At 41.2% G+C, this 22109-nt stretch overlaps 1 protein-coding gene across 1 annotated transcript; it reads right to left on the bottom strand.

Moving 5' to 3' along the window:
- Positions 1-12090: 12090 nt before the first annotated feature.
- Positions 12091-12912, bottom strand: LOC145689538 (uncharacterized). Its single transcript, XM_081763714.1, has one exon. The coding sequence runs from the start codon at positions 12910-12912 to the stop codon at positions 12091-12093; it is 822 nt and encodes a 273-aa protein (XP_081619840.1).
- Between the last annotated feature and the right edge of the window lie 9197 nt (positions 12913-22109).

Below are 22109 nucleotides of genomic sequence, written 5' to 3'. Positions count from 1 at the left end.
CTGAAATATTCATATTCATTTATATTCTCCACATTTATAAATATTCGCATCAGATTGACACAGAACAAATGAAAATCAACAAAATATAAACACCTCATACTATTAAAACTTCATTACATAATGTGGTTAGCTAATTTTTCCCTTTCTTTATCAATTTGGTGCTCTAAACCCTCTGTGCATTGAAATTGTGGCCGGCATAGAGGATTTACGCTTTTCGCTACCTCTCTTGAGGCTCGGACCCACTGAGCAAATTAGCACAGGTAAACACTCATAGAAAATATTGTCACAACTTAAACCTAAAATTCCTATCCTAACCTAGCTATACTATACTAACTTAACCTAAGAAAAAAAAAATCATACACATATTCACGAAGTACCATTCTCATTCATGTATTTATGTTTATTTTGCTACCACATTATGACCAAAGACGTAGTGGCTATTTTCTTTAGTGTCGCTCTGAAATTCCAATTTCCTTTAAATTTACTAAAACATTTCTACTAGCATTCGTTAAAACTGTATATTTAAAACTTCCTCGATGGGTATCAGAGTAACATGACAGATATATAACCTATTGACGATAGTATCCTGCTATCGGTACGTAAATTTGATGTACCCTTGTACTAGACATTAGCCGTGATTTCTGACACACTTCCAAAATTATTATAATCTTTAGGATTGTTTAAAAAAACCAAAGAAAAATATCATGCCAAATTATAAATATTTCGAGCAGTACTGTGTTTCCGAAAAACTGAACAATTTGGAGGTTGTAGGGAATCTAAACATTTCTTTGTTTTGGGGGAAAATGTGTGGGCTGTACACATATTTTTATAATATTATGACAATCGCTCTGTGTTGAGATAATCTAGCTTTCTTCCCCCCCCCCCATTGAATGAATTCACGATGTCACATTGTCCAGACCCATATGTGAGAGATGTTGGGGAAAACTTAATGCACTTAGCACATCATGTTAATATATTTTTTTTACACATGCACAAGAAAACCACACTACTAATGTTATGCCACAAAACATTGATTTGAGGTTGGAGTTCCTAAGCAATTTCCTTTTGACTTTCCTAGTTACACTTACTTGATTATCCAACGATGAGCCGAAACTGATAAACCATAGTATTTTACCACAATATCTTTACTTCCTCCACCTGATTCTAGAAAGAATCATTTACGGTGGTCCCAAAAATTGACATAGCTGCGAGAGCTCCATACGGATTTTCCTTCTGCAAATCTGGCTTACTAACTCACCTCTTCTTCTCGCCACCAATCACCAAACTCAAGACCTGAGTCTTTGCCACCGTCTTATTAGACTTCTACAGCAATTCCTCGCTGTTCAAAAACGTATAATCTTTCTGGAAGCACCATTCCATACAAGTCCCACTGATACAAAACGAAGAACAATTCACAGTTTTAGAAATATTAGTTAATTTAACAATTTTTATACAGACGACGAACACTGCACGTCCATATCCTATAATGGCTGAAGATGCAAGACAAGACGAAGAATAAATCACAGTTTTAAATAATTATTATAACAAATTGATACAGACGCCAAACACTGCACGTCCATATCCTATAGCTGTTGATGATGCAAGACAAAGAACAATGAGAAGATAATCGTGACGTAACTATCGGATGATAGGCTTCTCTGCTGAGATCAAAGAAAACCGAAAATCTCAACCACAGCTGTGATTACGGAAGATCCAATCAGATAATTTATTTCAAAAACAAAGAGATGCACCAAGAAGAAATTATGGCTGACTTTCTTAATTTGGAATTTTGAAGAAAATTTACGAAATAAAAATTTTAGTTTTCTTTTGAAGATTCCCTATGCCGAAATATCTATAAAAATAAACTGAAAACCATAAAAAAGCTAAAATATATACTTATTTTCTAAAGTAATGTTATATTTTTGGCTAAATACGTAAAAATATACGAAATATAATTACTAATCATGTATTCTTCATTTAATACTCGTTGAAACGATTTACTTAACTGAAATTACGCAAAATTTGCGACCTACATTTTCCTACTGCAAAATAAAATATGTTTTTCTGACATTCTCAATAAAGTTAAAATTCCCTTTCAATATACAAGGTGCCCAAAAGCACCGGGCCATGTTACGTTATGCCGAGCATAAGGTAACAATGTGTTCTTTACAGACGGTTCTAAGGATGGGAATTCTGTAGGCTGTGCCTTTGTCACGGACGAGGGCAGCTCAGAATTCCATTTGCATCGCCTGTGTTCTGTGTTTACTGCAGAATTGACTGCTCTTAAGCTTGTCTTAGAGCACGCTCTCACGCTTTCGTTACGTCGTGTGCTTGTCTGCACCGATTCTCACAGTGTGATTTTGAGTCTACAGAATTTCTTCAGTATGAACTCTCTCGTGCAAGACATTCGTGTGAGATGCCATCACTTGCAGCAAGAGGGCTGTGTCGTCGTTGTCTGCTGGGTGCCGGGTCATGTCGGCATCCGGGGAAACGAACTTGCTGACACAGCTGCCAAGAACGCCGGATCTTCATTCGTATTTTTCAATCTTGATGCGCTCTCACTGGCAAGCAGATTGGGACCAGGCGATTGAAAATAAATTGCACGCAGTCAAGCCACTCCTCAGAGAGTGGCGTACGTCCTCGTCCGCTCGTCGTCGAGATGAAGTGCTCCTGGCGCGTTTGCGTATCGGACACTCTCATCTGACGCATGGCTACTTGCTGCGGAGATTGAACCGTCCTTACTGTGAGGAGTGTATAGTCCCGCTGAGTATTCGGCATATTCTTGTTGAATGTCCTGAATACTCAGCTCTCAGAGAACGTTTCAGATTGCCTTCTGCTCTTGCCCGTGCTTTGGGGGATTCAACTGTTATGGTTCGCCGGGTACTTGAGTTTGTTCATGCTTCAGGGGTTGCTCACGTTCTTTGAGCTCTTTTACTGTGTTTCCACTGTTTTATTGCTGCTGCATTTTTATTTTCTGTTAGCTTTTATTGTGTTTCTATATACTGTTGTTGTTATATATTTTAATTTATTTATTGTTTTATTTTCTTTCTTTTTATTCCATTTCTCTTTTAATTTATCTTCTTTAGCAGCAGTTTTGTTTTTCCTATTCTTTTAGCCTTTTTCTTCCCAACTTTTAATTCAGAACAACCGTTTTTATCGTGATGGGGACATATAGCCTAGCTGCTGACGTCCCCATTACCCCCCTAATCCCTCACTCACTTTCTTCAGGAGAGTGGACTGCTCCTCCTTAATAATGGAAGTCCCACTCACTTCTCCACTGCCCATGGTACATATGCTTGTATTGACCTCTCCATGTGCAGTGCTGTTCTTTTGACCTCACTGACATGGAGAGCGCATCCCGATCTTTGTGGCAGTGACCACTTCGCGTTATTTGTTGAAGGTCTCCCTGTTCCTCCTCCTTTTCCTCTCCGCAGCTTCAATCTGAAGCGTGATGACTGGCGCTCGGTAACTTTCATTGTCGTGATGATATCCATGTCGGCTACAGGGAAGCAAACTGGTTCACACTGGTTTTTCATGAATCTAGTAAATTGGACCACGAGAAACATGAATCTGAAGGAATTTTGACGATTCGAATTTAGGAACTCGAGATATTCGAAGTCACCAGGGAAGCAAACTGGTTCACACTGGTTTTTCATGAATCTAGTAAATTAGACCACGAGAAACATGAATCTGAAGGAATTTTGACGATTCGAATTTCGGAACTCGAGATATTCGAATTTGAAGTCACCAGGGAAGCAAACTGGTTCACACTGGTTTTTCATGAATCTAGTAAATTAGACCACGAGAAACATGAATCTGAAGGAATTTTGACGATTCGAATTTCGGAACTCGAGATATTCGAATTTGAAGTCACCAGGGTAGCAAACTGGTTCACACTGTTTTTTTTATTTGTTTTTTCTTCTTGATTATCGTAAATTACACTACGATGAATATTGATTCCAATACTCTCTGTCGATAAGACTTTTGAAGTTGAATACTTGCAAATTTGAAATTTAATATGACATAATGGAGATGATTTTCAGCATAATATTTGAAAGAAGTTCTTTTCCTGTTTCTGATTCATAAAAGGTTTCACTGTTCGTATGCAGAGTAACTGGAAATTCGATGTATTAATTAGAGGGTGTGTTCTACAACTAATTTGGAACATTTTTGCCTACATGGACCGAGGGTCGCAAGTGAATTAATTTTGAGGTTTTTTTTAACATTTGGGGATTCTTTTTTCAATTTTCGGAGCTATAACTAGAGGCTGCTAGTTGTGAACAAAGTGCCTCTTTATGTCTTTTTAAATTGACACATTTTGAGTAGTCGTCGACTGAAATTATACTGTGAACAAACAACATATCTGAAAGTACCATAACTCCTCGGGAGGCTCAAAGTTATTATTATTATTATTGCTATTGTTGTTGTTGTTGTATATCACTACCAGAGTACTGTATTATTGCTTTTGATATAGATTTTTTGAACAACTACAGGCATTCTAGGATTAGCAATTTGTGACTCAATCGTGTATTTATTCTACTTTCGGGCATGTTGTTTGTTTAGGGTATGGGTATTAACTTTCGTTGAGTCAACAATTTTAATGCAAGACATTCAGTCACTTTGTAAGCTAATGATAATTTTGCGGTTCTTGATAGGTTGCTTCACATGTTCCTACATATAGATTTGAAAATTACGAATGGCACTTGTTTAAATGCTCATACATCCTCTCTGTATTCTAAATTTATGCATTTTAATTAGATGAATGGCATGCAGGTACAACATAGATATAATATACAGAATAACAAATTACACTATATAGGCTAGGTTTAATGTATAGTAAGTACCAGTCTCAAAATGTTTACAACTGAAGAAAATGAGGATTCAAATCTTCTCGAATCTTGATTAGAGGTTCAATATGTGCGTCAAGAACCCAAATTCTTAAGGACTCATGTTCATTGTTAACATCAAGTGTATGTCGGTTCCCGCACCTCAATAATTCTTCTACTTTTTCTTGAATAGTTTGACATTGATCGATTGCTGGTAAACCTGTTCTTCTACTCGGACTATAACAGTGTATTGGTCTGCAAAGTGCTCTTGCCAGAATGGCCATATGGATATTTGCTCCCCAGCCTTCTCGAGCTATACCTCCTTCATTCATATTTTCGTTAGTAACTACCTCAGAGCTATGATATATATAGTTTAGGAGATCTCCTTCGTTGTCAATAAAGAATTGGACGCGTTGAAGTTCATCTTGAGAATCTGCTCGAGGAGTGAGTATCCAGTTTCGATTTTCCCACATATATTTGACGGTGTAGAGTCGTAAAAAATAGGCGTAAAACTCACGACCAAAGAGAGCAAAGCTAATTGCGTTGAACAAACAGTTACCCAAACCATTTATATGTGGAATTGTGAAATCACTAAGTAAGAAAGCCAACTGAGGGTGTCGCTGCATATGATGTGTATCTCTTAAGGGATGATTTGGTGGAATTTGCCAGCCGCAGATCTGTTCTTGATGTTGAACAGTTTGGAAAACTTCACTAACCCAATGAAGAGTTGGGAGAAAAGCATTAAGATCTTCAGCTGCGTGATGAAAGCGTATCCATGTGAGAGCATCACGAGATCGGGTGTTCAGCTCTTCCAGAAACTGACCCAATGGCTGGGAAGATGAATGTTTATCTGGCTTGGCTAGTGTTTCACAGAATGTCACCTCCTTACGTTGTACTTGCGTTCCTAGTGACTCTAAATGAGCTTCAGAAAGATCCATCTCAAATAAGGAATGGTTGTGTTGACGAGGCTCCTCGACCAACTAGACATCAAGTTCTTCTTCTACATCTTTAGGGTGTTCATATCGCACTCCACCAATGCCAGGGTAAACGTTCCGAATGTCGATCAAGAACTGTTGAAACATTCGCCGCCAATCTTTTAATGTATAGCCTTTATGATTGTATTTGAAAGGCCTGAGAATATTCTGGAAGTACACAAATTGATCGCAATACGTGGATGCGAATTCGATGAGCTCTCCTTCTTTATTTCTGTATACGCGGACACATTTGATGTGAGGTCTCATTTTCCCCCAGATATTTTCGCAGTGATTTCTTGTTACTTTTACAAGGTCGGACTTATATGAATCCCCTTCCCTCGTGATTTTTACATTAAGTTTTGTAAAGCACTGTGAATGATTTACTCTTTTGTGGTTAACCCCCTCCAAGTAGCGGACCGTCATCGTCGGGGAGGGGGTGGAGCTGAGAGGGCGGCTTCATCATTCATTCATCTATCATCCCTCATCTTCATATCATTGCTCGCCCTCTCAGCCGCTAATACCGCTACCGGACTCGCGGGTGGTTGGTGGGAGTCGGGAAGAGGCAGGTCTAGTGGACGTCTTCCTCCACTTGGGGAGGACGTGCACCCACCCGGCCTACTGTTGGCTGCGTCCAGTGTATGTGTTGTCCGGAGTGTTGAGTCTTTAAAAATATAGATAAAAAACAAAAAAAAATGAAAAAACTAAAAAATCCTATAAACAACAAAAAAATGAAAAAACAAAAAAACCTATAAAAAACAAAAAATATTAAAAATACAAAAAACTCCGCACCATTAGTTTTGTTTTGTTCTTCCTGGGCTGGTGGGGGTCTATCTTTTGTTTGCCAGGTTCTTTTGTTTTGTTTATCTTCTTCTCTTTCCGGGGCCACGCGTTTTTGTCGACGGGAATGGTTTTTGCACTTCCATTCCCCTTGACCGCGTCGGCCCCACGCTGATCCTAAGGTGTTGGGCGTGCTGAAGAAATGGCCAGGGGGTAGCGTTAGTTCCCCTATTAACGCCCCGGTGTGACCTCACACCCTTTTTCTTTTCAAAAATGTTCATTAAATTTCAACTTTTATGGGTAAAAACACTTTAAACTCTGATCCGGGCTCTCCCTCACGGAAGAAGCCCAAACCAACTGAACCTGAGATAGTGGAAAAGACAAGTATCGCGACACCTGTTGTCCGATATCTTGTAATAAAAGATAAAGACGTTGATAGTGCCAATTCTGATGCAAACCGTCCGAGTGCTATTAAGGGCTTGTCCCCTTTTGTTATTCATAAAGTTATCACTTACCATGCCGGACAGGTTAAAGATATGAAGAAGTTGCGTAATGGCACTTTATTGGTGGAAACGACAGACGAGAGGCAAACTGCGAAGCTACTTAAGTTAACATCTATTGGACCGGTGAACGTATCAGTCGAACCACATCGTATACTGAACGTTTCCAAAGGGGTAATATCGTGTTGGGATCTCCTCAATGCAACCGAAGAGGAAATTAAGTCGGAGTTAGCGGACCAACACGTTATCGACGTAGCTCGAATCAAAAGTAAGAAGTCAGGTGAACTTGTCGCCACCCAGTCCCTGATTCTTACTTTCAGTTTGCCCACGCTTCCGGAGTACGTCAAGGCTGGATACTATCGTTTGAAAGTTCGGCCGTATATCCCTAGTCCTTTGCGGTGCTTTAAATGTCAACATTATGGGCACACCAGCACCTCGTGTAATGCGAGTGCTGCTCTTTGTGCGATTTGTGGCCAGGGTAGTCATGGTGCGGAACCCTGCAAAGCGGCCAAGCCCTTCTGTGTCAACTGCAAGGGTGAGCATTCAGCTTGGTCACGGGACTGTCCAGCCTTTCAGCGCGAGAAGATTTCTGCTGCTGATGCTAAGCGTCGTCTGAAAGAAAGCGTCCCTTCTTCGCTTTCTGTTCCCTTCGCTACTGTTGCAGCTAGTTCCCGAAAAATCTGTAGCCACCCAGACTTCAGACGTTTCCACACAGACAGACTCGGTCCCACAGAATAGTTGTGCCACGAAGACCCCGGTTGCAACGACAAGCGAGCTTCCCAGAACCCCACGTGTTTCTGTTAGTGGTGCTCTTCGGCGTACTCCAGCCCAGCGCCGATGACCTTATATAGCCGGACTTAAACTTAGCCAACATATTCGCCGGCTGAACGAGACTGTTCTCACTCCCAAGAGAACAAAATCTACGCCAGTTCGTAAGCCTCCTGCCGTTTCTCTGAAATCTGACATGGTGGAGGACGAACTTATGGATTCCGAGTGGGCTGTTATTGGACCCCGTGGGAAAGTTCGCTTGAAACGTTAATCCTTCCCAGTATGGCGCTTCTTCAGTGGAACCTCAATGGCTTCTGTGGTCACCGTGAGGAATTGATCCAACTCCTAACTGACCACTCGCCTGTACTTCTCTGCTTGCAGGAAACCCATTTTAAGCCTACCCAGTCATTTGTTCTTTCTGGGTATACTATGTATCGATGTGACAAGCCAGATGCTGCCCACGCTGCTGGCGGCGTGGCAGTCTGTGCCTCCGATTCTTTGTATTCTCAGCAAATTCACATTGTGTCCCGACTGCAAGCCGTTGCGGTGCGAGTACACTTTTCTCGCCCGCTTACAGTATGCTCATTGTACGTTCCTCACTCAGAAGCCTTTACAACCGCCGATCTGCTTCAGCTCTTCCATCAACTTGAGCCGCCAGTCTTGCTTGTAGGAGACCTTAATGCTTATCACCGTCTGTGGGGTTCTGTCCGTACTGACGGTCGTGGCCGCGAGGTCACCGAATTTCTTGAGGAGAGTGGCTTGCTTATCCTTAACGATGGCAGTCCTACTCATTTCTCCACTGCCCATGGCACATATTCTTGTATCGACCTCTCCATGTGCAGTGCTGGTCTCTTGACCTCATTGACCTGGAGAGTGCATCCTGATCTTTGTGGCAGTGATCACTTCCCGTTGTTTGTTGAAGGTCTCCCAGTTACTCCTCCTTTTCCTCTCCGCCGCTTCAATCTGAAGCGTGCTGACTGGCGTAAAATCCGTGAGCTCAGTGAGTTTCATTGTCGTGATGATCTCCCTGTAGCTGTTGTGGCTGAGGCTTTTGAGCAGACTGTTATTGATGCTGCTCATGGTTCCATTCCAGAATGCGGTGGCGAAGTTTCTCGCCGGCGTGTTCCATGGTGGTCTGCGGAACTCCGTGAGGCTATCCGGGCTCGTCGGCGCGCTCTTGCCACTTTTAATCATCATCCCACAGAAGACAATCTTCAGCAATTCCGCATTCTACGTGCTCGTGCTCGACGTCTGGTAAAGCTCTCGAAGCGCCAAAGCTGGAAGAATTACGTTTCGTCCATCAGTAGTCGCACACCTATTTCAACTGTGTGGCGTCGGGTTCGCTCCCTAAACGGATCCGCTTCTTTCCTTCTTGTCCCAGCCTTAAAGGTGAATGGTGTTCTAGAGACCAATCCCTCAGAGATCGCCAATATCTTGGGCCACCATTTTGCCACTATCTCTGAGTCAGATCACTACCCACCAGCCTTTGCTCGTTCACGTCCTCAGCTGGAGCGAAACCCGTTAAATTTCCGTACCGCCAACAGTGAGGACTATAACGCTCCGTTCACGCTCGTTGAGTTCGATTCTGCTCTCCGCGAATCGTCCAATACTGCTCCCGGGCTTGACCGTGTTTCCTATGATATGTTGCGCAACCTCTCCCGCGATTCTCAGCTTTCATTATTGCAGCTGTATAATCGCCTCTGGGTTGAGGAGTTTTTTCCACCTGCTTGGTGTGAGGCCCTGGTTCTTCCCATCTTAAAGCCAGGGAAAGCCGCAACTAGCCCCACGAGCTACAGACCCATTGCTCTCACGAGCTGTGTCTGTAAGCTGCTGGAGCGAATGGTCAACAAGCGCCTGGTGTGGTATTTGGAATCGCATTCCCTTTTCAGCAAATTTCAAAGTGGGTTTCGTCGTTTCCGCTCCACTACCGACAATCTTGCTTATCTTGAGGGTGAAATTCAAGACGCCTTTCTCGACGGCGAACATCTTGTTGCTATATTTTTCGACTTAGAGAAGGCGTATGACACCACATGGCGTTACGGAATCCTAAAACAATTATACGACTGGGGTCTTCGTGGGCATATGGCCCACTTTATTTCGAATTTTCTTCACGTGCGACACTTTAGAGTGCGTGTGGGCTCTACTCTCTCAGAGCGATTTGTACAAGAAAATGGTGTTCCACAAGGCAGTGTTCTTAGTGTCACGTTGTTTGCTGTCGCAGTCAACAGCGTTTTTTCGCAGATCCAGGCTCCTGTGTCTGGTCTGCTTTATGTTGACGATCTTGTCATTTTCTGTCGCTCCCGCCACCTTCGCGGCATTACTCGACAGCTTCAACTGACTCTCAATCGTCTCGTTCGCTGGTCGAATGAGACTGGATTTCGATTTTCCACCGAGAAATCCCAATGTGTTCACTTCTGCCGGCAGCGTACGTGCGTTGTTGACCCGGACTTGTACCTCGATGGCACCCGTTTGTCATTCGTTGATACAGTCCGTTTCTTGGGTCTGGTGTTTGACCGTCGCTTGTCGTGGGCACCAAATGTACGGAATCTTAAATATTCTTGTCTTCGAGCTCTGAATCTCCTTCGTGTCCTTTCCCACCGCACGTGGGGTGCTGATAGTACTGTTCTACTTCGTTTAGACCGTAGTCTAATTCGGTCCAAGTTAGACTATGGCTGTATTGTCTATGGTTCTGCTCGTGCTTCTCTGTTAGGACAACTTGACACCGTGCATCACCTGGGTATTCGTCTTGCTACTGGCGCCTACCGAACAAGTCCCGTCACCAGCCTGTATGCTGAAGCCAATGAACCTTCGTTAGTATATCGTCGCAGTAGACTACTCCTTAATTATTCTGCGCATGTGCGTTGTATTCCAGATCACCCGTGTAGACCATGTCTCCGCGGTGGTCGGATATACGAGCGCTATGCTGCACGTCCTCGCTCTACACGTCCATGGTACATCCATGCGTGCGAGAGCTTTCTTGCCGACGATTTCGTGTGGCCCTCTCTTTCGTTGGTTCGCTTTTGTGCTATTCCACCATGGCTGCTTCGTCTACCTCGGCATGATTTACGTTTGTCTCTGCATTCGAAACAGCAAACTAGTTCCCAGGTGTACCAGCAAGAGTTTGCCGCACTGTTAGATCAGTAACCCGATTTTAGTGTGTTTTTTACGGACGGTTCTAAGGATGGGGATTCTGTAGGCTGGGCCTTTGTCACGGACGAGGGCAGCTCAGAATTCCATTTGCATCGCCTGTGTTCCGTGTTCACTGCAGAATTGACTGCTCTTAAGCTTGCCTTAGACCACGCTCTCACGCTTTCGTTACGTCGTGTGCTTGTTTGCACCGACTCTCAGAGTGTGGTTCTGAGTCTACAGAATGTCTTCAGTATGCACTCTCTCGTGCAGGACATTCTTGTGAGATGCCATCACTTGCAGCAACAGGGTAGTGTCGTCGTTGTCTGCTGGGTGCCGGGTCATGTCGGCATCCGGGGAAACGAACTTGCTGATACTGCTGCCAAGAACGCCGCCTTGGCCGGGGTTGCACTGGAGCATAGCCTTCCCTACTCCGATCTTCATTCGTATTTCTCTAACTTGATGCGCTCTCACTGGCAAATAGATTGGGACCAGGCCATTGACAATAAATTGCACGCAGTCAAGCCACTCCTAGGAGAGTGGCGTACGTCCTCGTCTGCTCGTCGTCGCGATGAAGTGCTCCTGGCGCGTTTGCGTATCGGACACTCTCATCTGACGCACAGTTACTTGCTGCGGAGGCGGAACCGTCCGTATTGAGGAATGTATAGTCCCCCTGAGTATTCAGCACATTCTTGTGGAATGTCCTGAATACTCAGATCTCAGAGAACGTTTCAGATTGCCTTCTGCTCTTGCCCGTGCTTTGGGGGATTCAAGTGATATGGTTCGACGGGTACTTGAGTTTGTTCATGCTTCAGGGGTTGCTCACGTTCTCTGAGCTGTTTTAGTGTGTTTCCACTGTTTTATTGCTGCTGCATTTTTAATTTCTGTTCGCTTTTATTGTGTTTCTATATATTGTTATTGTTATATGTTTTAATTTATTTATTGTTTTATTTACTATTTTTTTATGCACTTTATCTTTTAATTTCTGTTATTTAGCAGCAGTTTTGTTGTTCCTATTCTTTTAACCTTTTTCTTTCCATTTTTTAATTCAGAGCAACCATGTTTATCGTGACGGGGACATATAGCCTAGCTGCTGACGTCCCCATTACCCCCCCCTAATCATTCATTCATTCTTTTGTGGTTAACATTGCAATTTTTGGATATATTATTATATCCAGACCAATGATCTGTTGTCACTGTTGATCCTTCTTCAATATTATCACGGATTATTTGCTCCAGGATTTCTGCATTTCTGGTTTCTGTAATTTCCACGAAGCAGTATCCAGTGTCTTTTTCAACAGCACCAACGGCCCACAGAGAATCTCCTCTCAGTTTCCGGCCTTGATGATTTTTACGAGTATACAGATGACATTCATCCATCTCGATTTCTCCGGTGAGTTTTCGCGGCTTACCGACAGCATAATGACATATTTCTCGGAACACTTTTGTCCACTCTGAAATAACACGTGGGGTAACGTTAGTTCTTTCAAAAGCATCCATTCGTCGTGATTCGTCTCCTTGTAGCCAAATGTAAATGAGATGAAGCATCTCCGTAAATTTCAAATGGGTGTTCTCAAAAACTGTGTTGTGAAGAGGGGAGTATCGCTGTCCACATGGTGGTTTGCACTTTCGCTTGAGACGCTTACATTCTGAACAATTTCGTGATCTGCATCCTTGGTTCGAGCAGCGAAAGCCCCAACCCAATTTCAGATCTTTCTGATTTATGACCCGTAAGTGACTGTGGCACACAAAGCAGGTGAACTCCTCCCTGTACTCATCTTCTGGACGATGAACTAACTGGTATTTCTGCAGAAATTTAATTGCGAACTCTTCAGAATTGAATATGCTAAGAAAGTTGTCCTTTGTCAAGTTTACCAGTTCGGGCCATATGCCCTCGTCGTTCTTTTCTGTTGTAATCATTGGCTTTCGCCACTGCTTCATCTGTTCTTTTTTGATTAACATAGTATGAGTTTCTTGAAAAACCAAACTGCTGCCTGAAATCACCAAAAATTGGCATGCACTCTCAACAACAGGAACAGAGACAAGATTTAAACAACAGAAATTATATACTACCAGGATACTGTAAATATAACAGTTTGTTTTAAAGTAGTTCACATAAACTTCACAATTCATGCAATTTGTATTTAAATATTAATTTCCAGGAAATAATTATTACAAAATAACCTGTAAGTTAGTTACAAATTACATCAAACATGAAGCTGAAACTTTATGTAGCGGAAACATTATTTCTTTTCTGCCATCTATAGGGCATCATATATAAAATGCTCCTATAGTTAATATTTTCCACTAGTTTCTTGAACTCCACATAACATAAGAGTAAAACAAATTATTTTCATATACAGTGAAATTTGTATTAATCAAAACTTAAATAAGGCGAAAATTTATCTATATCGGAAACCTTTTAAAGTCCCAATGGTTAATTTTATTTCTTCCCAAATTTGTGCAAAACGGAAATCTGACCCAAACGTAAGAAAATGTTGAATCCAATACATTCAGTTTCATACAAGTTTTACTGTAAGAAGAAGAAGAAGAAGGAGGAGGAGGAAGAGAACTTTTACTCCAATATATCCAAAGCAGATGAACATGATTACTTCTGATTGATCGTCACTCGTTTTATTCACTTGTAAATATTTCGATCTTTTTACGTATATTCTGCTTAGGTAGTGCCATTTCCTATTTTCTACGTTTCTACTTATGTTGCTTCAGCGTGCCGCTCAGTCAATAAAATATAAAGGAGTACTTTAAATATAGTAGGCTACGTGCCAAAAACTAAAAAGTAGAATATTCGATAAACAAGAGTTATTTGTTATATACACTACTATTTACCAATAAATCAAACAAACTATTACGATTCGGAAAGTCCTAATTACTACATACGAAAGGAAAAGGGAAACAAATTTTCATGTATCGGAGTCCACAGAAAGGTTCATATCAAAATTATGCAGGAAACCGTCGCAACGGCATCCATATTTCAAAATCAAGTATCTTCAGTTTCAAAAGTGTGATCGTCAAATTCATTTCGAATCAATGTTTCTCACAGTTTAATTTACGATAATTGTCAATAACCGGTGTGAATCAGCTTGCTTCGCTTGTGACTTCAAATTCGAATATTTCCAGTTGCGAAATTCGAAACGTCAAAATTCATTCAAATTCATGTATCTCGTGGTCTAATTTACTGGAATCATGAAAAAACAGTGTGAACCAGTTTACTTCCCTCGTGACTTCAAATTCGAATATCTCGAGTTCCGAAATTCGAATCGTCAAAATTCCTTCAAATTCACGTTTCTCGTGGTCCAATTTACTAGATTCATGAAAAACCAGTGTGAACCAGTTTGCTTCCCTGGTGACTTCAAAATCGAATATCTCGAGTTCCGAAATTCCAAACGTCAAAATTCCTTCAAATTCACGTTTCTCGTGGTCTAATTTACTAGATTCATGAAAAACCAGTGTGAACCAGTTTGCTTCCCTGGTGACTTCAAATTCGAAAATCTCGAGTTCCGAAATTCGAATCGTCAAAATTCCTTCAGATTCATGTTTCTAGTGGTCCAATTTACTAGATTCATGAAAAACCACTGTGAACCAGTTTGCTTCCCTGGTGACTTTAAATTCGAATATCTCGAGTTCCGAAATTCGAATCGTCACAATTCCTTCAAATTCATGTTTCTCGTGGTCTAATTTACTAGATTCATGAGAAAACAGTGTGAACCAGTTTGCTTCCCTGGTGACTTCAAATTCGAATATCTCGAGTTCCGAAATTCAAATCGTCACAATTCCTTCAAATTCATGTTTCTCGTGGTCTAATTTACTAGATTCATGAAAAACCAGTGTGAAAAACCAGTGCACATTCAGTAGTCGCACGCCTATGTCTACTGTGTGACATCGGGTTCGCTCCCTAAAGAGATATTCTCCTCCACTTAATGTGCCTGCTTAAAAGTGAATGGAGTTCTATAGACCAATTCCTCGGAGATCGCCCATGTATTGGGCGACCATTTTGCCACTATCTCTGAGTCGGATCACTACCCACCAGCCTTTGCTCGTTCACGTCCTCAGCTAGAGCGAAACCCGTTAAATTTCCGTACCGCCAACAGCGAGGATTATAACGCTCCTTTCACGCTCGTTGAGTACGAATCTGCTCTCCGCGAATCGTCCAACACTGCTCCCGGACTTGACCGTGTTTCCTATGATATATTGCGCAACCTCTCCCACGACACTCAGCTTGCATTATTGCAGCTGTATAATCGCATCAGGGTTGAGGAGTTTTTCCCCCTGCTTGGTGTGAGGCCCTGGTTCTTCCTATCTTGAAGCCAGGGAAAGCCGAAACTAACCCTACGAGCTACAGACCCATTGCTCTCACGAGCTGTGTCTGTAAGTTGCTAGAGCGAATGTTCAACAAGCGCCTGGTGTGGTATTTGGAATCACATTCCCTTTTGAGCAACTTTCAGAGTGGCTTTCGTCGCTTCCGTTGAACTATTGACAATCTTGTTTATCTTGAGGGTGAAGTTCAAGAAGCATTTATCAACGTAGAACATTTTGTGGCTATATTTTTTGACTTAGACAAGGCGTATGACACCACCTGGCGTTACGATATTTTAAAACAGTTATATGACTGGGGTCTTCGTGGGCTCAAATCTCTCAGACCGCTTTGTACAAGAAAACGGTGTTCCACAAGGCAGTGTACTTAGTGTCACGTTGTTTGCTGTCGCTGTCAACAGTGTTCTTTCGCTCCCGCCACCTTCGCGGCATTACTCGACAGCTTCAACTGACTCTCAATCGTCTTGTTCGCTGGTCGAATGAGACTGGATTTCGCTTTTCCACCGAGAAATCCCAATGTGTTCACTTCTGCCGGCAGCGTACCTGTGTTGTTGATCCGGACTTGTACCTCGATGGCACACGTTTGTCCTTTGCTGACACAGTCCGTTTTTTGGGTCTGGTCTTTGACCGTCGCTTGTCGTGGGCATCACATATCGGAATCTTAAATACTCTTGTCTTCGAGCTCTGAATTTCCTTCGTGTCCTGTCCCACCGCACATGGGGTGCTGATCGTACTGTTCTGCTTCGTTTGTACCGTAGTGTAATTCGGTCCAAGTTAGACTATGGCTGTATTTCCTATGGGACTGCTCGTGCTTCTCTGTTACAACAACTTGACACAGTGCATCACCTGGGTATTCGTATTGCTACTGTTGCCTACCCTACTAGTCCCGTTGCCAGTCTGTATGTTGAATCTGATGAACCTTCGTTAGCGTATCCTCGCAGCAGACTACTTGTTAATTATTCTGTGCATGTGCGTTGTATTCCAGACCACCCGTGTAGCCCATGCCACCGGTGCGCTATGCTGCACGTCCTCGCTCTACAGGTCCCTGGTACATACGTGCGTGTGAGAGTTTCCTTGGCGACGATTTCGTGTGGCCCTCTCTTTCCTTGGTTCACTTTTGTGCTCTTCACCCATGGCTGCTTCGTCTACCTCGCCATGATTTACTTTTGTCTATACATTCCAAAGAGCAGACTGGTTCCCAGGTGTATCAGCAAGAGTTTGCCGCACTGTTAGCTCAGTACCCCGATCTTAGTGTGTTCTTTACGGACGGTTCCTTAATGGAGATTCTGTGGGCTGTGCCTTTGTCACCGACGAGGGCAGCTCAGAATTCCATTTGCATCGCCTGTGTTCAGTGTTCACTGCTGAATTGACTGCAATTAAACTAGACTTGGACCATGCTCTCACCCTTTCCTTACGTCGTGTGCTTGTTTGCACCGACTCTCAGAGCGTGGTTCTGAGTACTCAGAATGTCTTCAGTATGCACTCTGTCGTGCAGGACATTCTTGTGAGATGCCATCAATTGCAGGAACAGGGTTGTGTCGTCGTTGTCTGCTGTGTCATGTTGGCATCCGGGGAAACGAACGTGCTGACACAGCTGGCAAGCACGCCGCCTTGGCTGGGGTTGCTTTGGAGCATAGCCTTCCGTGATCTGATATTTGTCGTCAATTTTCCAGCTTGATTCGCACTCACTGGCAAGTAGTTTGGGACCAGGCAAATGAGAATAAACTTCACACCGTTAAGCCCCTTCTCGGTAATTGGTGAACGTCTTCACGCTTGAATCGTAGACATGAAGTGCTCCTGGCGCGTTTGCGTATCGGAAACTCTCATCTAACGCATGGTTATCTACTGCGTGGGATGGACCGTCCGTACTGTGCTGAAGATCGTATTGTTCCCCTGAGTATTCAGCATATTCTTGTTGAATGTTCTGAATACTCAGATGTCAGAGAACGTTACCGACTGCCTTGTGTTTTTACCTGTGCCTTGGGGGATGACAGTGATATAGTTAACCGGGTACTTGCGGTTATTCGTGCTTCTGGGGTTGCTCACGTTTTCTGAGCTCTTTTAGTGTGTTGCTACTATTTTATTGCTGCCACGTTTTATTGTTTTCTATATATTGTTATTGTTATCTTATTCATTCTTTTATTCTCGGTTTTTTTTCTTTTCGTTTTCCCATTTAGCAGCGCTTTCGTTCTCTGAACACACTTATTTTTAGCATGTTCTTATTTTGATCTTACAATTCTGAGCAACCCTGTTCATCGTGACGGGGACATATAGCCTCCTTTCTGACGTCCCCATTAACCCCCCTATTCTATTCTATTCTATTCTATTCTATTGAACGAACAGTACATATAGTGGGATCATCTACACAAATATCGACTAGACTTGTGCAGGACAATAATTTGGGTATGTCTCCTGAATCATTGTACACGTTTTTAATAACTAATAAACACAATAATTTAAGTACTCTACAAATTGAGAAAAGAGATATTATTATTACTTGCAGTGTTTCCAACGTAGAATCTAGTGGAATACAGCATACTTCGAGTGAATCTGTTTCTTCCGATGAACCTAACAGAATATTCAGTCTTACTCTTCCTCCTGAAAAGTGGAAATTGATATTCCTATTGAAAGGTTATATAGAAGAAGTGATAGAAGACAGCAAAAAGAAAGAAGTTACTTTATCTTACAATCGGGTGTTTAGACAGATGTTGTCACTGAGGAAGTTTACAAGGTATTGAAAAGTCAATGTACATGGATTTATAAAAGAGCAAATATTTTTTTCACATCGGAAAAACAATACTTGAAAAACACAGGACAATGCAAACAATGTAAAACCAAACTTGTGTGTATTGGTTACCAACGCCCAGCACAAAAGAGTGACCTAGTACTCGAATGTTCCCTTTTAGGAAAGATCAAAGTCGAGCATTTGGTAAATAATAAACGCCCACTTCCAAATCGAAAAAGAAAACTTCTTGCAGCAGAAATGATTGACAAGAACACAACAGTTTCTTTCACGCGTAAAATTATAGGAAGAGAAACGATGGAATTGTTTGATAAAGAACCAGCTCATTTGCCGAAATTTACTGTTATGAGGATAGCTAAATCGGAGAACTTGAAAGAAGAAAGCTAGCGCAAGACCAAGTAAGGGCTTTACATCTACTGCAATATAGCGAACCATACGGACAATCAATTCGACAACTAAGTCTAGACCCGTTTTATGTATTTTATTAGACTTCAGATCAGTTAAAGGTATACAATGAATTCTGTAAACGAAGTATTTCACGTATAACTATCGATGCTACAGGTAGTGTAGTTAAAAAATTGGCTAGACCAGGACAAAATTTATCTTCAAATATATTTTCGTATGTAGGAGTTATATCAATGCCAATACCAGAGAAAGGACAAATTCCAATATTTCAACTGCTTTCTGAGAAACACAACACTAATACCATAGCATATTGTTTAGCGAATGGATTTCTTCTGGTGCTACTGTACCAAGAGAAATAGTTTGTGAAATGTCACTTCCTCTGTTAAGTGCAGCCTCAAGAGTTTTTGCCAGAGTTAGTGACTTTAAAACGTACTTGAATATATGTTCCAAAATTCTTATGAGCGATGATGATAATCAATTTAATGCTCTACCGAAGTGCTATATTCGAATGGACGTAGCACATCTGGTAAAAAATTATGGGCAGGTGGAAGGAATTTACACACACACGCCTTTTAAAGTGAAAGATTTTTTACATGATATGCATGTGTTTATTGGTCATCACTTCTTCACTGGAAGATGCAGGTCATATTCTGGAAAATATTTTCATAACAGCTCTATTTGAATCTGAGGATTTGTCTTTATCTAAAAACACAAACACAACGAGCGAAAGTAACAAGAAATTTCTGTAGTGTTTGATTGCTAGAATTGAGAATATATCTATTTCAGAATCCATAAAATATTTTTAGAGCAACCTGAAGCAAGTTCAAGCGAAGACCTAGAGACCAAAGATTTCCGCACGTGTCAAAATACAGAGGGTTGGGTACAAACCAAATTGCATAATGCTGAAAGTAGAACCTCAGGACTCGACGATGGAGACAGAGACAATATTATGTATGCACCACAATTAGTCCCAAAAATAAAATCATTATATTCAAAACTTCCACATTGGAGTGGTATTAGGTCACCTATATTTGGTGTCTCAAGTACACATGCCTCAATTGCTGCTGTTGAAAGTTATTTTAACGAGCTAAAAGTAAGGACTCTTCGAAAAAGAGTTGATACATCAGTAGATGTATTTCGTCCAATTGCACGTGGACACAATAGAAGGAAGTATGCAAATCGCTGTTGGTCAGAGCAATTAGCCGGAAAGGTCAGACAGTGAAGACGTGTTTTTTACGGAAGAAAACACTTGAAATATTGACATATCAACAGATGATAATATAGGCAATGATAGGAACGAAGTTGAGTGTTTTGTCTGCTGCGGAACACGAAGTTTTAAATACATGTGCGGTTTGTGGCGCAACTGCACATGAAGGTGGAAATTGTTCCAAAGTGTTTGAAATGAATGGGCATACTTATGTTGTATGTAGACACCATCTCAATGGGAACACACAAAATTGAGGCAACATCAACAATTCTAACGATCTTGGTACCGAATGCTTCAAAGTAGATAATGAGGTGTCAGCAAATGAGAAGAGGAAATAACTTACCACCAAAAAAGCGTTTTAGACGCACTTATTTTTCTCCTTGTCCAGAGTGGGAAACGTTGCATGAAACACACTTTCCAAGAAAGGCTCAAATAGGCATACTGAAGAATGGATGTCGTTCGGAACTCAAACCAGTTAAAATACGGAAGGATATTTACACTCTAAACAATACATGTTCCTATGATTCTTTTGTGCAAATTTTGGCAACTACTTATTGCGATATCAATGAGTATAGGAGTCGTATTGAAGATGATTTAATTTCATCGAGTATTTTTACGTTAGTAAAATACATAGTTACAAAGGGAAATGAGAAGCAGACATATCGTTTACGTACCGAAAATTTACTGTTAGGTTTCAAATCTAATGTACTGAAAGGTTCATTGAAACAAATAGATTGTGCATCCACTGCAAAATATATAACTAAGAAGTATTTTTCACAGGCACCAAATTTTAGCGAGAAGAAAGTGTGTACGTCTCAATTTTGCAACAATCTAACATACAAGAACATGCAGTGAACAGTTTATCCACTGTAAATATAGTTTCTCAATAGCTCGTGGTACAGAGAGTTTAGACGAAATTGTTCGAGATGAAATCTATATATCAGGAGAAATTAAGTGTCTTGAAAAATTGAGACAACAAACATTGGTTCCAGATTTGTACAAAATGTATAACCCATCCATTTCAGAACATGTCTTGTGCAACGGAATTGTCACGTTTTCGGTTGAAATGGGTTGTCACATAATAATAGAAATGGTAGGAAGTGAAGCAATACAGAAAGGAAGAACAGGAGTTTTTAAAACAGAAATAGAAGAGCCGTTTTACATTCTGTTGGGCCACACACCAAAGTTTATATTAGTGGAAGAGAGAATATATTATTTGCGGGGTATAGTCGGCTTCATCTCCAGCATGCAACAAGGGAATCGCACATGACGTTGCTTATTGTAGGCGTAATGTCGGGACTTGGGAGCTTTATGATGATTTGGGTGAAAAAGTAAAGACGTCATCCTCAGGAAGCAAAATTTTCCCTCGTATTGTACTGTTCTCCTTGTAAGATAAATTTTGTTTTGTATATATGATATTTTGTAAACCACTGGTATTTCCACTTAAAGAAAACCCAATTACACAAAAAGTTCAAAAACAAACTAACTGATCCTCAAACCCAATTTTCCTGCTATTGGTGATTTTCGTATGTCGATTTGGGGTTTAGACGAAACGTGATTGTAGTTGTTCGATTAGATGTATCGCGAGATATGGCACAAAACACAAATATGCGCAAGATGCACTTAAAGGTAAACTGAGTTTGTGACTTCACTGCAGGGGTTACCTATGTAACACTTCAATTTGGTTATTTAAAAAAAATCAGGATCATCTTTATCACTTACCTGTTCTGTAATGGTGTGAATTTAAAGTAATCTAAAAATTCCAAAGTCGAATACTGCAAATATTAAACGAAGGCTGTTTCGCCATTTCAGGTATCCAAATGCAGCAACGAGCCTTTCGTAACATTACGAACGAATGCATTCACTAGTCACGCTTTTAGATTATTTCTCATGAGTTTGTCGGAATTATAAATATCCACTACAGTGTTAAAGTGAGATTCTCTTTCCTTCTTTGCTTTTATTTCAGATACAAAATTAGCTTTAGCTGTTAAAAGCATGTGCGTAAACTCGTTAGTAAACCTGTCTGCTTAATTCGCATGTTGCAACAATATTGATATATTCAAATTAATGTTTTGTGTCACATTTTGCGAGATCACGAAAAACTAGTTCAGCGGCCGCAGTAAATTTTTGCTCTATATTCCGATTTTCAGAACAACTGGATTTGTCTGTTTATAATAGTTCCTTTATCAATGGAGGTCATTGCTTTAATTGGTTTAATTATTTGAGGTTACTGGATTTGTGTTATGATAAGCATAAAGAATTTCGAAAGTTAGAGTGACCTTTCATTTCGTTATCACTCAGCTCCATAAATAATGTAATCAATTAATGTAGAAATCCTAGCTATTTTTTGCAGTATAATTACGTGTTAGGTATGTATTCTCCAGAAAATAAAAAAAGTTGTTTCAGCTAACATGCGAAGTGGAAATCATAAATTGTCGTACAGAAGCACTA

This window comes from Thermobia domestica, chromosome 7 (genome assembly GCF_964235325.1).
Source record: "Thermobia domestica chromosome 7, izTheDome1.hap1.1, whole genome shotgun sequence".
NCBI classification, from domain to species: domain Eukaryota; kingdom Metazoa; phylum Arthropoda; class Insecta; order Zygentoma; family Lepismatidae; genus Thermobia; species Thermobia domestica.
This window is presented reverse-complemented; position numbering and strand designations above follow the sequence as displayed.

Bases quoted from the DNA above. Each gene is read 5' to 3' on its own strand.
- LOC145689538 (XM_081763714.1), bottom strand. From the start codon at position 12,912: ATGAAGCAGTGGCGAAAGCCAATGATTACAACAGAAAAGAACGACGAG.